The sequence below is a fragment of the Cherax quadricarinatus genome, unplaced genomic scaffold (genome assembly GCF_038502225.1).
Source record: "Cherax quadricarinatus isolate ZL_2023a unplaced genomic scaffold, ASM3850222v1 Contig2989, whole genome shotgun sequence".
Lineage (NCBI taxonomy): Eukaryota > Metazoa > Arthropoda > Malacostraca > Decapoda > Parastacidae > Cherax > Cherax quadricarinatus.
In genome coordinates this window covers 1-15,188 of record NW_027198015.1, presented here as the reverse complement: position 1 = coordinate 15,188, position 15,188 = coordinate 1, and the positions used below count along the sequence as shown (strand labels likewise).

Sequence of the window (15,188 nt, the reverse complement as noted above, 5' to 3'; positions counted from 1 at the left end):
TTATTACCAAATTTCTTTCTACACATAGCTCAATTAAAGGCTCCCCATTTACATTTACCCCTGGCACCCCAAAATTACCTACTACTCCCTCCATAACATTTTTACCCACTTTAGCATTGAAATCCCCAACCACCATTACTCTCACACTTGATTCAAAACTCCCCACGCATTCACTCAACATTTCCCAGAATCTCTCTCTCTCCTCTACACTTCTCTCTTCTCCAGGTGCATACACGCTTACTATAACCCACTTTTCACATCCAATCTTTATTTTACTCCACATAATCCTTGAATTTATACATTTGTAGTCCCTCTTTTCCTGCCATAGCTTATCCTTCAACATTATTGCTACTCCTTCTTTAGCTCTAACTCTATTTGAAACCCCTGACCTAATCCCATTTATTCCTCTCCATTGAAACTCTCCCACCCCCTTCAGCTTTGTTTCACTTAAAGCCATGACATCCAGTTTCTTCTCATTCATAACATCCACAATCATCTCTTTCTTATCATTTGCACAACATCCACGCACATTCAGACTTCCCACTTTGACATTTTGAATTTGATTCCCCAAAATTTAATCCCACCCCTCTCCCGAACACCCTAGCATTTACTTCCTTTACAACCCCATCTATAAATATATTAAACAACCATGGTGACATTACACATCTCTGTCTAAGACCTACTTTTACCGGGAAGTAGTCTCCCTCTCTTCTACACACGCTAACCTGAGCCTCACTATCCTCATAAAAACTCTTTACAGCATTTAATAACTTACCACCTATTCCATATACTTGCAACATCTGCCACATTGCTCCTCTATCCATTCTATCATATGCCTTTTCTAAATCCATAAATACAATAAAAACTTCCCTACCTTTATCTAAATACTGTTCACATATATGCTTCAATGTAAACACTTGATCTACACATCCCCTACCCACTCTGAAACCTCCTTGTTCATCCGCAATCCTACATTCTGTCTTACCTCTAATTTTTTCAATTATAACCCTACCGTACACTTTTCCTGGTATACTCAGTAAACTTATTCTTCTATAATTTTTACAATCTCTTTTGTCCCCTTTCCCTTTATATAAAGGGACTATACATGCTCTCCGCCAATCCCTAGGTACCTTCCCCTCTTTCATACATTTATTAAACAAAAGTACCAACCACTCCAACACTATATCCCCCCCTGCTTTTAACATTTCTGTCATGATCCCATCAGTTCCAGCTGCTTTACCCCCTTTCATTCTACGTAATGCCTCACGTACCTCCCCACACTTACATTCTGCTCTTCTTCACTCCTAAAAGATGGTATACCTCCCTGACCAGTGCATGAAATTACTGCCTCTCTTTCTTCCTTAACATTTAAAAGTTCCTCAAAATATTCTCGCCATCTACCTAATATCTCCATCTCCCCATCTACTAACTCCCCTACTCTGTTTTTAACTGACAAATCCATACTTTCCCTAGGCTTTCTTAACTTGTTTAACTCACTCCAAAATTTTTTCTTATTTTCATTAAAATTTCTTGACAGTGCCTCTCCCACTCTATCATCTGCTCTCCTTTTGCACTCTCTCACCACTCTCTTCACCTTTCTTTTACTCTCCATATACTCTGCTCTTCTTATAACACTTCTGCTTTGTAAAAACCTCTCATAAGCTACCTTTTTCTCTTTTATCACACCCTTTACTTCATCATTCCACCAATCACTCCTCTTTCCTCCTGCCCCCACCCTCCTATAACCACAAACTTCTGCCCCACATTCTAATACTGCATTTTTAAAACTATTCCAACCCTCTTCAACCCCCCACTACTCATCTTTGCACTAGCCCACCTTTCTGCCAATAGTCGCTTATATCTCACCCGAACTTCCTCCTCCCTTAGTTTATACACTTTCTGATATGTTAGGTAAAAGGACACAAGTGAAACTAATGTGACATTTTATTGTGGCATAATTTCGCTCTCCAGGAGCTTTGTCAAGCCATTATGACTTAAAGCATTTGGAGAGTGAAACACTGCCACAGTGAAAATTACAAAATATGACTTAATGTGCATTTCTATTTCCTGAAACGTTAAATCCTGTGGGTCATTCAATGCATGAATTGGTGGAGGCTTGATCCTCCATCTGATAATCACAGCCATGTCTCTAACTAGTCACGCTGTTGGTGACCAAAACACCATGCTCAGATAATGTAAGGACCTACTATAAAAGTTGCTAAAAGTGACATCCCAAAAAGATCTTTACCTTCCCAATAATATTTAAAATTTAATAAAAGAAAAAGGACTTGCTTGTATGAATAAATAACTATGTGACTATAAAAAGTTTTCACCTGAAGATCAAATATGTAGTGAGGAACTTTAATGCTATAGCTGGCAACCTTCAAAACAACTTTTCACAACAGTTAATCCAAAACTGAATAGCACATACTATGAAGGACTGTTCATGTGCTTTTCGATTTTGGATGTACTTTTTCAACTGTATTAACAAAGAAATTTCACTATACAGAGGAGCTTTATAAGAGAGAGATTAAATTAAGAAGGATTCTCTGCTACCAGTATCTTTATTTCTGATCATAGTTCTGCTCCTGTAACTACAGAGGTAATCACAAAAGAACAATGTATATAAGCAAACAAATGATGCACACATGAATATTTCATCACGCATGAAAAACAGCTGCAACTCAACAAACACAAAATCAATCCCTCTACTTCTGTACTGAGTATATTTCCAATACATTTCACTTCAGGCTCTGGAACATTCTGGGATATTTTTTTAAGGCATAAAAAATTCTCCATGTGGCCACTGTCACCAAGGCATGCAAAATGTCAAAATACCTGTGTGGGTGAACATCTGCACACAACAACAGCAGGACACTGCACAGCCAGATCCATCAATTCGTGTTCATAGTACTGAAGACAGGTCTCCAGTGCATCACCCTGCAAAGATAAGTGTCTTCCCTGATGATAAATCCATTAGTACAATGTTTGAGAATTAAATTTTAAAATATCTTCCCTTTTTCAAAACAAAATTTTTTGTAGCCATTAGTTTAGTTGCAAATTCTTCAAAGGGTGTCTGCAATGTACTTCTAAATGCTATTTTTTTTTAACTCAACTGCTGTCTCCTGCCAAGACAGGGCAACCCACATTCACCGACATTCATTCTATCACCATCTTTCCAGAAGTGTGCTGACATCACAATCAGATTATCCTTCGATTTCAACATCCCCACTCCTCCTTCAGAGTGCAGGCAATGCCCTTGCTGCATTATCATTCTAAAACCCACACACAGCAGTATCATCAAATGCCAGTTCTAACCCTATTCTCCCTGCTCAGTCATTCCTCACACCATACATCTTTTTTTTTTTTTAAACATCAGCTGTTTCCCACCGAGGAAGGGTGACCCAAAAAGAAAGAAAAAACTTTCACCATCACTTGTACATAATCACTGTCTTTGCAGAGGCGCTCAGATACGACAGTTTAGATGTCCCACCAAACTGTCCAAACATACTCCAAACCCCTCCTTTAGAACATAACAAGCATATTATTTTAGAGTTACTGTATTAAGGGGTCATTTCTTCCCCGCTGCCAAATATTATCCTCCCATTTATATAATCTGGATAAAGGAACTTAAACCTAACCTACAATAAATGATTTAATTTTGTATCTTTTTTAGATCATTAAAATATCAGATGCTGGTAAACACGTAAAAAATCTAAAAGTCTACTGGCAATTTAACAATAGTAGGTTGCCTTATCTGAATGCCTACATTACACATTCTTGTCCAAGTAATATTCATAGTTCTTGAATTCAATGTCATCTAATGTACAAAATAGTATTGTACCTATAATGTCAGCTAAAATCATCTAATGTAAAAAAATAGTACGTATAAACTTTTTTTTTTTAACACATCAGCTGTTTCCCGCCGAGGTAGGGTGACTTAAAAAGAAAGAAAAACCCAAGAAGAAAGAAAAAAACTTTTATCATCATTCAACACTTTCACCACTCATACACAATCACTGTCTTTAAAACACTCAGATACGACAGTTTAGATGTCCCTCTAAACTGCCAATATCCCAAACCCCTCCTTTAAAGTGCAGGCATTGTACTTCCCATTTCCAGGACTCAAGTCTGGCTAACCAGTTTCCCTGAATCCCTTCACAAAATATTACCCTGCTCACACTTCAACAGCTCGTCAGGTCCCAAAAACCATTCATCTCCATTCACTCCTATCTAACGTGCTCATTTCACGCTTGCTGGAAGTCAAACCCTCTCGCCCACAAAACCTCCTTTACCCCCTCCTTCAAACCTTTTTGAGGCCAACCCCTACCCTGCCTTCCTTCCCTTACAGATTTATATGCTCTCCAAGTCATTCTTTGTTCTATTCTCTCTAAATAACCAAACTACCTCAACATCCCCTCTGATTAATACTCTTAGTAACTCCACACCTCTTAATTTCCACACTAAGAATTCTCTGCATAATATTTACACCACACATTGCCTTTAGACAGGACATCTCTGCTGCCTCCGGCCACCTCCTCGCTGCAGCATTTACAACCCATGCTTCACACCCATATAAGAGTGTTGGTATCACTATACTTTCATGTATTCCTTTCTTTGCCTCCATGGATAACATTATAAACTTAGCAGACCATAACCCAAATAATTATTTCTGACATCATATACATTGATATGCCCTTGTAATCTTCAAGTTAGGCTATTCTTGCCATAAATGCTCTGCATAATTATGAGCTTTCAAAATGCTCTCAAGTGTCACCTGCTTCTGTATAAACAATGTATCATGTTACACAAATAACCCGCACATAAAACATAGAAGCTTACGACGACATTTCGGTCCTACTTGGACCATTTACAAAGTCACACTGTGACTTTGTAAATGGTCCAAGTCGGACCGAAACGTCGTCGTAAGCTTCTCTCTTTTATGTGCGGGTTATTTGTGTATCGTTCCAGTCACGGTATTGTGCCTTTTTTTGTTATTTAATGTATCATGTTGAAATAAACTTGTATCTGTGTTAGTATTAGTGAAAATCTTTCTCCCACTGTCCTACACATCCTAACCTGCATTTCAATCCCTTCATGAAAACTCTACAATTTTTAACAACTTATTGTCTATAACCATACTTGTGCTGCACTTGACACATTACTGCCCAATCCACCATGTCATATAATTTTTCAAAATCTGTAAATGAATTAAATAGTTATTTTATCTTGTCAAACATCTGATTCTCACATACCCTCTCCTTTCTACCTCCAATATGTCTTGTAATCATACTGTCTTTTCAATAATTTTCAATCACAAATCTGCCATACACAATAAATGCCATACTTACCACACTTTTTCCTTTAAATAGTATTTCTTATGAACTCTCTCTCTCTCTCTCTCTCTTATCCCTTTCCCAGTGTACAAAGGAATCATATATCAAGAGCACAAGCAAATTACTTTAATAATAAGAGCTGAATCGCTCTTTCTTCTGAGGGCATTCAGTTCCAAATGAGCTTCTCTCCGCGTTGACACATTACCCATGACGTGGAGGCCCTGGTTGGGTGATACAAGACGAGAACTCTTTGCAATGCAAGTAGCAGTTTCTAGTTTATCTCCAGTTAACATCCATATCTGAAAAAAAAAGGCACTAGTTTAATTTTTTTTTTTATTAACAAGCCAGCCGTCTCCCACCGAGGTAGAGTGACCAAAAGAGAAAGAAAATCCCCAAAAAGAAAATATTTTCATCATCATTCAACACTTTTGCCTCACTCACACATAATCACTGTTTTTGCAGAGGTGCCCAGTATACAACAGTTTAGAAGTATATACGTATAAAAATACACAATATATCTCTCCAAACTGCCAATATCCCAAACCCCTCCTTTAGAATGCAGGCATTGTACTTCCCATTTCCAGGACTCAAGTCCAGTTATATAAAATAACTGGTTTCCCTGAATCCCTTCACTAAATATTACCCTGCTCACACTCCAACAGATCGTCAGGTCCCAAATACCATTTGTTTCCATTCACTCCTATCTAACACGCTCACGCACGCTTGCTGGAAGTCCAAACCCCTTGCCCACAACACCTCCTTTACCCCCTCCCTCCAACCTTTTCGAGGACGACCCCTACCCCGTGTTTTAAATAAAGAATGCATGTCTGAAAGAAAATATAACATTTGAAGGAATTAGATTCTAACAAATCTTACATTATCAATATGGTTTAGAAAAATTTCTAAAATTTAGTTATTTAGCATCCCAATAGCCCTAAGTTTAATTCTTGGAATGGAATGGACGCTACAAGTGCAACATTTGGGAAACTTTATTCTTTCTTTTTTCAACAAACTGGCCATATCCCACCAAGGCAGGGTGGCCCAAAAAGAAAAACAAAAGTTTCTCTTTTTAAATTCAGTAATGTATACAGGAAAAGGGTTACTAGCCCCTTGCTCCTGGCATTTTAGTTGCCTCTTACAACACTCATGGCTTATGGAGGAAGAATTCTTTCCCACTTCCCTATGGATAAGGTCAGTATTCTGGTTATATTATGCAGCACCACTAAGATAAACAATGTTGGGAGTCTGGACCTGCAGCGACTTAACCACACAGCATACAAAAGAACTCAGTGTGGTTAGCCACAACTGTTGCTTAGTCCATCAAGTACTGATCTGATGCTGTATAAAAAACAAGACTCAAATTGTCGAAAGAGTTTTTTATTGGAGCAACTTTTTGATCAGGGTAGAGCTTTATCAAGTCCTAAAACAAAATATTACCTTTGTATCGTTGTATTTACAGCATCAAATGCCGATAGCAGTTGGGCATCTTTCCTGTTGACAATAATGATACCCAACTGTTGAACATGTTTTGATGAATTAGACATGTGCAACATCTGTGTATCTTTACTTGTAGATGCGGATGTGTCGGCAATACGCTGTTTCATCCAAGTGATTTGATTCTGTAGCCATGAGACCAACATGGTATTGAGAATTTTATATCATGGTCACTAGGGACATGACAAGAGACTGCTTTAGCAAAGTAAGTCCCTAGGTCTGTGCACCAATGACAAACCATACTACAGGAAGGGAATGAACTTGTGGTGAGTGAGTCATAAAGCTCTAGGCCAGCATGTAGCCACGAGTTCAATCCCCGCCCGTGGTATGGTTTGTTTGCAATCATGTCATTACGATTTCGTGAGTCACCTATAGCAAGACAGCTACTACATGAATGATGGTTAGCTCTCTTATTTTTTTTTTTGGGGGGGTGGGGACCTTACGTTGGTTGGAGACAGCGAATGTGATTAAAAAAAAAAAAGAGCACTAACCCACCATTCAATAAGGATGATTTGACACTGGTGAAGAACTCTTGATATAAGGAACTGGAGCTACCCTGTCCTTCCTAGGATCAAACTTGATTACACCCCAGGAGAGTAACCCTAATCCAAGACTAGGGTTTCCCCCGTAAAAATAAAAATTGAAACAATAACAAAGTTATTAGGTGCTGTAAGACCCCAAAATGGTTTAGTGTGCTGAAAAAAAATAATAGTAATATAGTTTACCTTAATCCCAGCATTTCTCAACAGCTCAAGAGTTTGTTTAACATTGGTTTGCAGTTTATCCTCGACTCCAGTAAGGCACAAGAGTTCAAGGTCACACTCCAGACTCTCCACAACTGCTGCTACACGACTTCCTCTCTCTGTTACACTTAACTTGGCTGCTGTATATCGTTGCTGCATCGTGGAAGCAAAGTGGTACAACATCAGAGCAGTGATGAAGACAATATTAAATTATCAGTGTGGAAAACAATGTAAAACTAAACTTTATAAAATTATGTTAGTCTGACAGTATGACTGATGATGGCACTGTATCCCCAGTCATCTATCCTACCATTTTTTTAACACATTTGCTGTTTCCCACCGAGGTAGGGTGACTCGAAAAAGAAGAAACACTTTTATTGTCACTCACTCCATCACTGTCTTCCCAGAGGCGTGCCAATACTTAAGTTAAAAAACTGCAACATATCTCACTATCTCACATATCTCACTATAGGTAGTAGGTTGGTAGACAGCAACCACCCAGGGAAGTACTACCGTCCTGCCAGATGACTGTGAAACAAAAACCTGTAACTGTTTTGCATGATGGTAGGATTGCTGGTTTTCTTTTTCTGTCTCATAAACACGCTAAGATAACAGGGATATCTTGCTACTCCTACTTACACTTTGGTCACACTTCACAGACACGCACATGCATATATATATATACATACATCTAGGTTTTTCTCCTTTTTCTAAATAGCTCTTGTTCTTTTTTATTTCTTCTATTGTCCATGGGGAAGTGGAAAAGAATCTTTCCTCCGTAAGCCATGCGTGTCGTATGAGGCGACTAAAATGCCGGGAGCAATGGGCTAGTAACCCCTTCTCCTGTATACAATTACTAAAAAAGAGAAGAAGAAAAATTTTATAAAACTGGGTTGCTTAAATGTGCGTGGATGTAGTGCGGATGACAAGAAACAGATGATTGCTGATGTTATGAATGAAAAGAAGTTGGATGTCCTGGCCCTAAGCGAAACAAAGCTGAAGGGGGTAGGAGAGTTTCAGTGGGGGGAAATAAATGGGATTAAATCTGGAGTATCTGAGAGAGTTAGAGCAAAGGAAGGGGTAGCAGTAATGTTAAATGATCAGTTATGGAAGGAGAAAAGAGAATATGAATGTGTAAATTCAAGAATTATGTGGATTAAAGTAAAGGTTGGATGCGAGAAGTGGGTCATAATAAGCGTGTATGCACCTGGAGAAGAGAGGAATGCAGAGGAGAGAGAGAGATTTTGGGAGATGTTAAGTGAATGTATAGGAGCCTTTGAACCAAGTGAGAGAGTAATTGTGGTAGGGGACTTGAATGCTAAAGTAGGAGAAACTTTTAGAGAGGGTGTGGTAGGTAAGTTTGGGGTGCCAGGTGTAAATGATAATGGGAGCCCTTTGATTGAACTTTGTATAGAAAGGGGTTTAGTTATAGGTAATACATATTTTAAGAAAAAGAGGATAAATAAGTATACAAGATATGATGTAGGGCGAAATGACAGTAGTTTGTTGGATTATGTATTGGTAGATAAAAGACTGTTGAGTAGACTTCAGGATGTACATGTTTATAGAGGGGCCACAGATATATCAGATCACTTTCTAGTTGTAGCTACACTGAGAGTAAAAGGTAGATGGGATACAAGGAGAATAGAAGCATCAGGGAAGAGAGAGGTGAAGGTTTATAAACTAAAAGAGGAGGCAGTTAGGGTAAGATATAAACAGCTATTGGAGGATAGATGGGCTAATGAGAGCATAGGCAATGGGGTCGAAGAGGTATGGGGTAGGTTTAAAAATGTAGTGTTAGAGTGTTCAGCAGAAGTTTGTGGTTACAGGAAAGTGGGTGCAGGAGGGAAGAGGAGCGATTGGTGGAATGATGATGTAAAGAGAGTAGTAAGGGAGAAAAAGTTAGCATATGAGAAGTTTTTACAAAGTAGAAGTGATGCAAGGAGGGAAGAGTATATGGAGAAAAAGAGAGAAGTTAAGAGAGTGGTGAAGCAATGTAAAAAGAGAGCAAATGAGAGAGTGGGTGAGATGTTATCAACAAATTTTGTTGAAAATAAGAAAAAGTTTTGGAGTGAGATTAACAAGTTAAGAAAGCCTAGAGAACAAATGGATTTGTCAGTTAAAAATAGGAGAGGAGAGTTATTAAATGGAGAGTTAGAGGTATTGGGAAGATGGAGGGAATATTTTGAGGAATTGTTAAATGTTGATGAAGATAGGGAAGCTGTGATTTCGTGTATAGGGCAAGGAGGAATAACATCTTGTAGGAGTGAGGAAGAGCCAGTTGTGAGTGTGGGGGAAGTTCGTGAGGCAGTAGGTAAAATGAAAGGGGGTAAGGCAGGCGGGATTGATGGGATAAAGATAGAAATGTTAAAAGCAGGTGGGGATATAGTTTTGGAGTGGTTGGTGCAATTATTTAATAAATGTATGGAAGAGGGTAAGGTACCTAGGGATTGGCAGAGAGCATGCATAGTTCCTTTGTATAAAGGCAAAGGGGACAAAAGAGAGTGCAAAAATTATAGGGGGATAAGTCTGTTGAGTGTACCTGGTAAAGTGTATGGTAGAGTAATAATTGAAAGAATTAAGAGTAAGACGGAGAATAGGATAGCAGATGAACAAGGAGGCTTTAGGAAAGGTAGGGGGTGTGTGGACCAGGTGTTTACAGTGAAACATATAAGTGAACAGTATTTAGATAAGGCTAAAGAGGTCTTTGTGGCATTTATGGATTTGGAAAAGGCGTATGACAGGGTGGATAGGGGGGCAATGTGGCAGATGTTGCAAGTGTATGGTGTAGGAGGTAGGTTACTGAAAGCAGTGAAGAGTTTTTACGAGGATAGTGAGGCTCAAGTTAGAGTATGTAGGAAAGAGGGAAATTTTTTCCCAGTAAAAGTAGGCCTTAGACAAGGATGTGTGATGTCACCGTGGTTGTTTAATATATTTATAGATGGGGTTGTAAGAGAAGTAAATGCGAGGGTCTTGGCAAGAGGCGTGGAGTTAAAAGATAAAGAATCACACACAAAGTGGGAGTTGTCACAGCTGCTCTTTGCTGATGACACTGTGCTCTTGGGAGATTCTGAAGAGAAGTTGCAGAGATTGGTGGATGAATTTGGTAGGGTGTGCAAAAGAAGAAAATTAAAGGTGAATACAGGAAAGAGTAAGGTTATGAGGATAACAAAAAGATTAGGTGATGAAAGATTGAATATCAGATTGGAGGGAGAGAGTATGGAGGAGGTGAACGTATTCAGATATTTGGGAGTGGACGTGTCAGCGGATGGGTCTATGAAAGATGAGGTGAATCATAGAATTGATGAGGGAAAAAGAGTGAGTGGTGCACTTAGGAGTCTGTGGAGACAAAGAACTTTGTCCTTGGAGGCAAAGAGGGGAATGTATGAGAATATAGTTTTACCAACGCTCTTATATGGGTGTGAAGCGTGGGTGATGAATGTTGCAGCGAGGAGAAGGCTGGAGGCAGTGGAGATGTCATGTCTGAGGGCAATGTGTGGTGTGAATATAATGCAGAGAATTCGTAGTTTGGAAGTTAGGAGGAGGTGCGGGATTACCAAAACTGTTGTCCAGAGGGCTGAGGAAGGGTTGTTGAGGTGGTTCGGACATGTAGAGAGAATGGAGCGAAACAGAATGACTTCAAGAGTGTATCAGTCTGTAGTGGAAGGAAGGCGGGGTAGGGGTCGGCCTAGGAAGGGTTGGAGGGAGGGGGTAAAGGAGGTTTTGTGTGCGAGGGGCTTGGACTTCCAGCAGGCATGCGTGAGCGTGTTTGATAGGAGTGAATGGAGACAAATGGTTTTTAATACTTGACGTGCTGTTGGAGTGTGAGCAAAGTAACATTTATGAAGGGATTCAGGGAAACCGGCAGGCCGGACTTGAGTCCTGGAGATGGGAAGTACAGTGCCTGCACTCTGAAGGAGGGGTGTTAATGTTGCAGTTTAAAAACTGTAGTGTAAAGCACCCTTCTGGCAAGACAGTGATGGAGTGAATGATGGTGAAAGTTTTTCTTTTTCGGGCCACCCTGCCTTGGTGGGAATCGGCCGGTGTGATAATAAAAAAAAAAAATAAAAGTGAGGCTCAAGTTAGAGTATGTAGGAAAGAGGGAAATTTTTTCCCAGTAAAAGTAGGCCTTAGACAAGGATGTGTGATGTCACCGTGGTTGTTTAATATATTTATAGATGGGGTTGTAAGAGAAGTAAATGCGAGGGTCTTGGCAAGAGGCGTGGAGTTAAAAGATAAAGAATCACACACAAAGTGGGAGTTGTCACAGCTGCTCTTTGCTGATGACACTGTGCTCTTGGGAGATTCTGAAGAGAAGTTGCAGAGATTGGTGGATGAATTTGGTAGGGTGTGCAAAAGAAGAAAATTAAAGGTGAATACAGGAAAGAGTAAGGTTATGAGGATAACAAAAAGATTAGGTGATGAAAGATTGAATATCAGATTGGAGGGAGAGAGTATGGAGGAGGTGAACGTATTCAGATATTTGGGAGTGGACATGTCAGCGGATGGGTCTATGAAAGATGAGGTGAATCATAGAATTGATGAGGGAAAAAGAGTGAGTGGTGCACTTAGGAGTCTGTGGAGACAAAGAACTTTGTCCTTGGAGGCAAAGAGGGGAATGTATGAGAGTATAGTTTTACCAACGCTCTTATATGGGTGTGAAGCGTGGGTGATGAATGTTGCAGCGAGGAGAAGGCTGGAGGCAGTGGAGATGTCGTGTCTGAGGGCAATGTGTGGTGTGAATATAATGCAGAGAATTCGTAGTTTGGAAGTTAGGAGGAGGTGCGGGATTACCAAAACTGTTGTCCAGAGGGCTGAGGAAGGGTTGTTGAGGTGGTTCGGACATGTAGAGAGAATGGAGCGAAACAGAATGACTTCAAGAGTGTATCAGTCTGTAGTGGAAGGAAGGCGGGGTAGGGGTCGGCCTAGGAAGGGTTGGAGGGAGGGGGTAAAGGAGGTTTTGTGTGCGAGGGGCTTCGACTTCCAGCAGGCATGCGTGAGCGTGTTTGATAGGAGTGAATGGAGACAAATGGTTTTTAATACTTGACGTGCTGTTGGAGTGTGAGCAAAGTAACATTTATGAAGGGATTCAGGGAAACCGGCAGGCCGGACTTGAGTCCTGGAGATGGGAAGTACAGTGCCTGCACTCTGAAGGAGGGGTGTTAATGTTGCAGTTTAAAAACTGTAGTGTAAAGCACCCTTCTGGCAAGACAGTGATGGAGTGAATGATGGTGAAAGTTTTTCTTTTTCGGGCCACCCTGCCTTGGTGGGAATCGGCCAGTGTGATAATAACAATAATAATAATCTCACTATCAATTATCTCATCCTATTTACTATCACTTAATGTTTTTAACATGTCAGCCATCTCCCACTGAGGCAGGATGATCCAAATAAGAAAGAAACACTTTCACCATCATTCACACATAATCACTGTCTTTGCAGAGGTACCCAGATATGACAGGTTAGATGTCACTCCAAACAGCTAATATCCCAAACCCCTCTTTTAAAGTGCAGGCATTGTATAATCTAAGTATCCTTATCCTCATGTACCTTGTTATGATGAAAAATGTACTGTGTGGAAATAAATTGCTTGATCGACTGATTTCGTGTAACACTGAGAGGGTTTCGAGAGTTTTCCTACTTCTGCAACCTGGCTCTGGGCCACACCTGTCTGGTACTTGTCTGATCAACCAGGCTGACAAAAAAAAAAAAAGTGGAAACGTTTCATGATTTTGTGTGTCCTTCATTGTATGCAGGAGTTGCTTTTTCTGGCCCATGGTAGCTCTTTCTCCAGAGAATACTGAATGCTTGTTTTAGTGGTATGTTGCACTTCCTTATAATATACTGCACATATGGGATTAGTTAGAGAAATGAGGCATCACAAACCTAGGAAAACCATTACAGTACTGTATTATGTACTGAAAAGTACATGTACTATAGTTTACAACACGTAATACAGTGCCGTGCATATGTTTTCTTAAATTGTTTAAATAATTTAAAACTTCAAACAAAATAAAGCAACTTACAACACTTAACTCTTACACTGTTACTGGTAGGCAACTAGCCAGCCTGCCTTCCTTCCCCTGTTTTTTTTCATGCCTAATAACTAAGCAATGTTAAAGTTCACCTGTACTGCAGGCCCAAGAAATCTCAAGTGAGCTGACTGCTGAGTTGGTAATGAGGAACGGTATACCACACTAATTAAAAACATGGATGTGAGCCTTAGCCCAAGGCCACACTCTGCAAGTAGGAAAACTCTTGAACTCATCATAGGTATATCAAAGGTAGATTGAACATCTATATATAAACATGCAAATATGCCATCATATAAAAGAGTAAGCTGTTTTATAAAGCTCCTATATACAGAGTAATTTTTGTATATGTGATTGAAAATTTTCATTCAAAAGTAAATAGCACACCAAAAGACCTTCTCGTAAATGCTATTCATTTTGAATGTGCTTTTTCAATTGCATTTGCAAAAAATACACTACATACATGGTTTTAAAAGACAGCTAACTGCATGTTACTTATTAAAGAACCACTGCAAAACAGTACAGTACCTCAAAATGCGTGTACTGTTCTGCTGTCAGGACCTTGCGAGCCACAACTAAAGTACGAAGACCCTTCTGAGCTAAGTTTATACACTCTTCTTCCAGCCAGTCATTATATTCTACCATGGACGACATCACTGTGTCTGCTCCCTTCATGTAGAGAACTATTTCTCCTGTTGATTCCTCCTGCCAAAACCAAAAATATTTTCAAAACAACAAAGACAAAGCCATACACAAATAACCCACACATAGGAGATAAATATAACAGCCTCACTGTAATACATGGCTATTGAGCAATTTGTATACTGTTATATCCCTTAATCTTTTCAAGGCTAAAGGACTCATTATCTTCTATTAAGGCTGAGGGCCTGAACATCTCAAAATCATCTCTCCGCTTATATTTAAAAGAAAAAAAAAAGTCTGTCTCCCACCAAGGCAGGGTAACCCAAAAAAGAAGAAACACTTTCACCACTTTTTGCATTGTCTCCTGGATATAATCTCTGTAGTGAACTAAAAAAGCCACTGGTTGGTGAATACGGCACATGTTCAACACTTGAGTATCTTCATAATAAAGACACCTAGGTGTGGCAAATGTGTCTTATTCATCAACTTCTTGTTAGTGTGTACCCTTAATATAATGATCCTGGCCTAAAATTTGTAAATATCACTCCATCACTGGTAAAACAGTGATGGAGTGAATGATGATGAAAATTTTTCTTTTTTGGGCCACCCTGTCTTGGTGGGAAATGGCCAATGTGTTAAAAACAATTATAATCAACATCATGTTATATGACTTTTAAAAACTAGGAAAGAAACCAATGCTGTACTGTGTACACTAGATACTCACCTTCACAATGATACCCATTCTTTTTGTTTCAGAAGTAAAAGGAAAGATCTGGAGGACAGTATAAGTGAGGCTTTTACCAGCTGGTGTGCGCAGGGTCAGGGTGGTCAGGTCCCGATGCACCAAGGGTAGGCCGACACACTCTGTCCACCGTACCAGAGAAACCTAGAGGCATGTTCTTGATCAGGGTCAAAGATAATTAAAGGTGCTCTAAACACTT

At 39.6% G+C, this 15,188-nt stretch overlaps 1 protein-coding gene across 2 annotated transcripts in view; it reads right to left on the bottom strand.

Annotated features, from left to right (window-relative positions):
- LOC138851956 (probable phospholipid-transporting ATPase IIB) overlaps positions 1 to 15,128 on the bottom strand; it is a 49,189-nt gene extending 34,061 nt beyond the window's left edge. For both annotated transcript variants that reach the window (XR_011391500.1, XM_070081524.1), the window contains exons 1-5: positions 14,972 to 15,128; positions 14,134 to 14,310; positions 7,556 to 7,726; positions 5,462 to 5,635; positions 2,839 to 2,940 (exon numbers count right to left, since the gene is read on the bottom strand). Coding sequence is in view for 1 of the 2 variants with exons in the window: in XM_070081524.1 (XP_069937625.1) it covers positions 2,839 to 2,940; positions 5,462 to 5,635; positions 7,556 to 7,726; positions 14,134 to 14,310; positions 14,972 to 14,989 (642 nt within the window). In the remaining variant the exon portion in view is untranslated. The remainder of the gene's footprint in view (positions 1 to 2,838; positions 2,941 to 5,461; positions 5,636 to 7,555; positions 7,727 to 14,133; positions 14,311 to 14,971) is intronic.
- Positions 15,129 to 15,188: the final 60 nt, after the last annotated feature.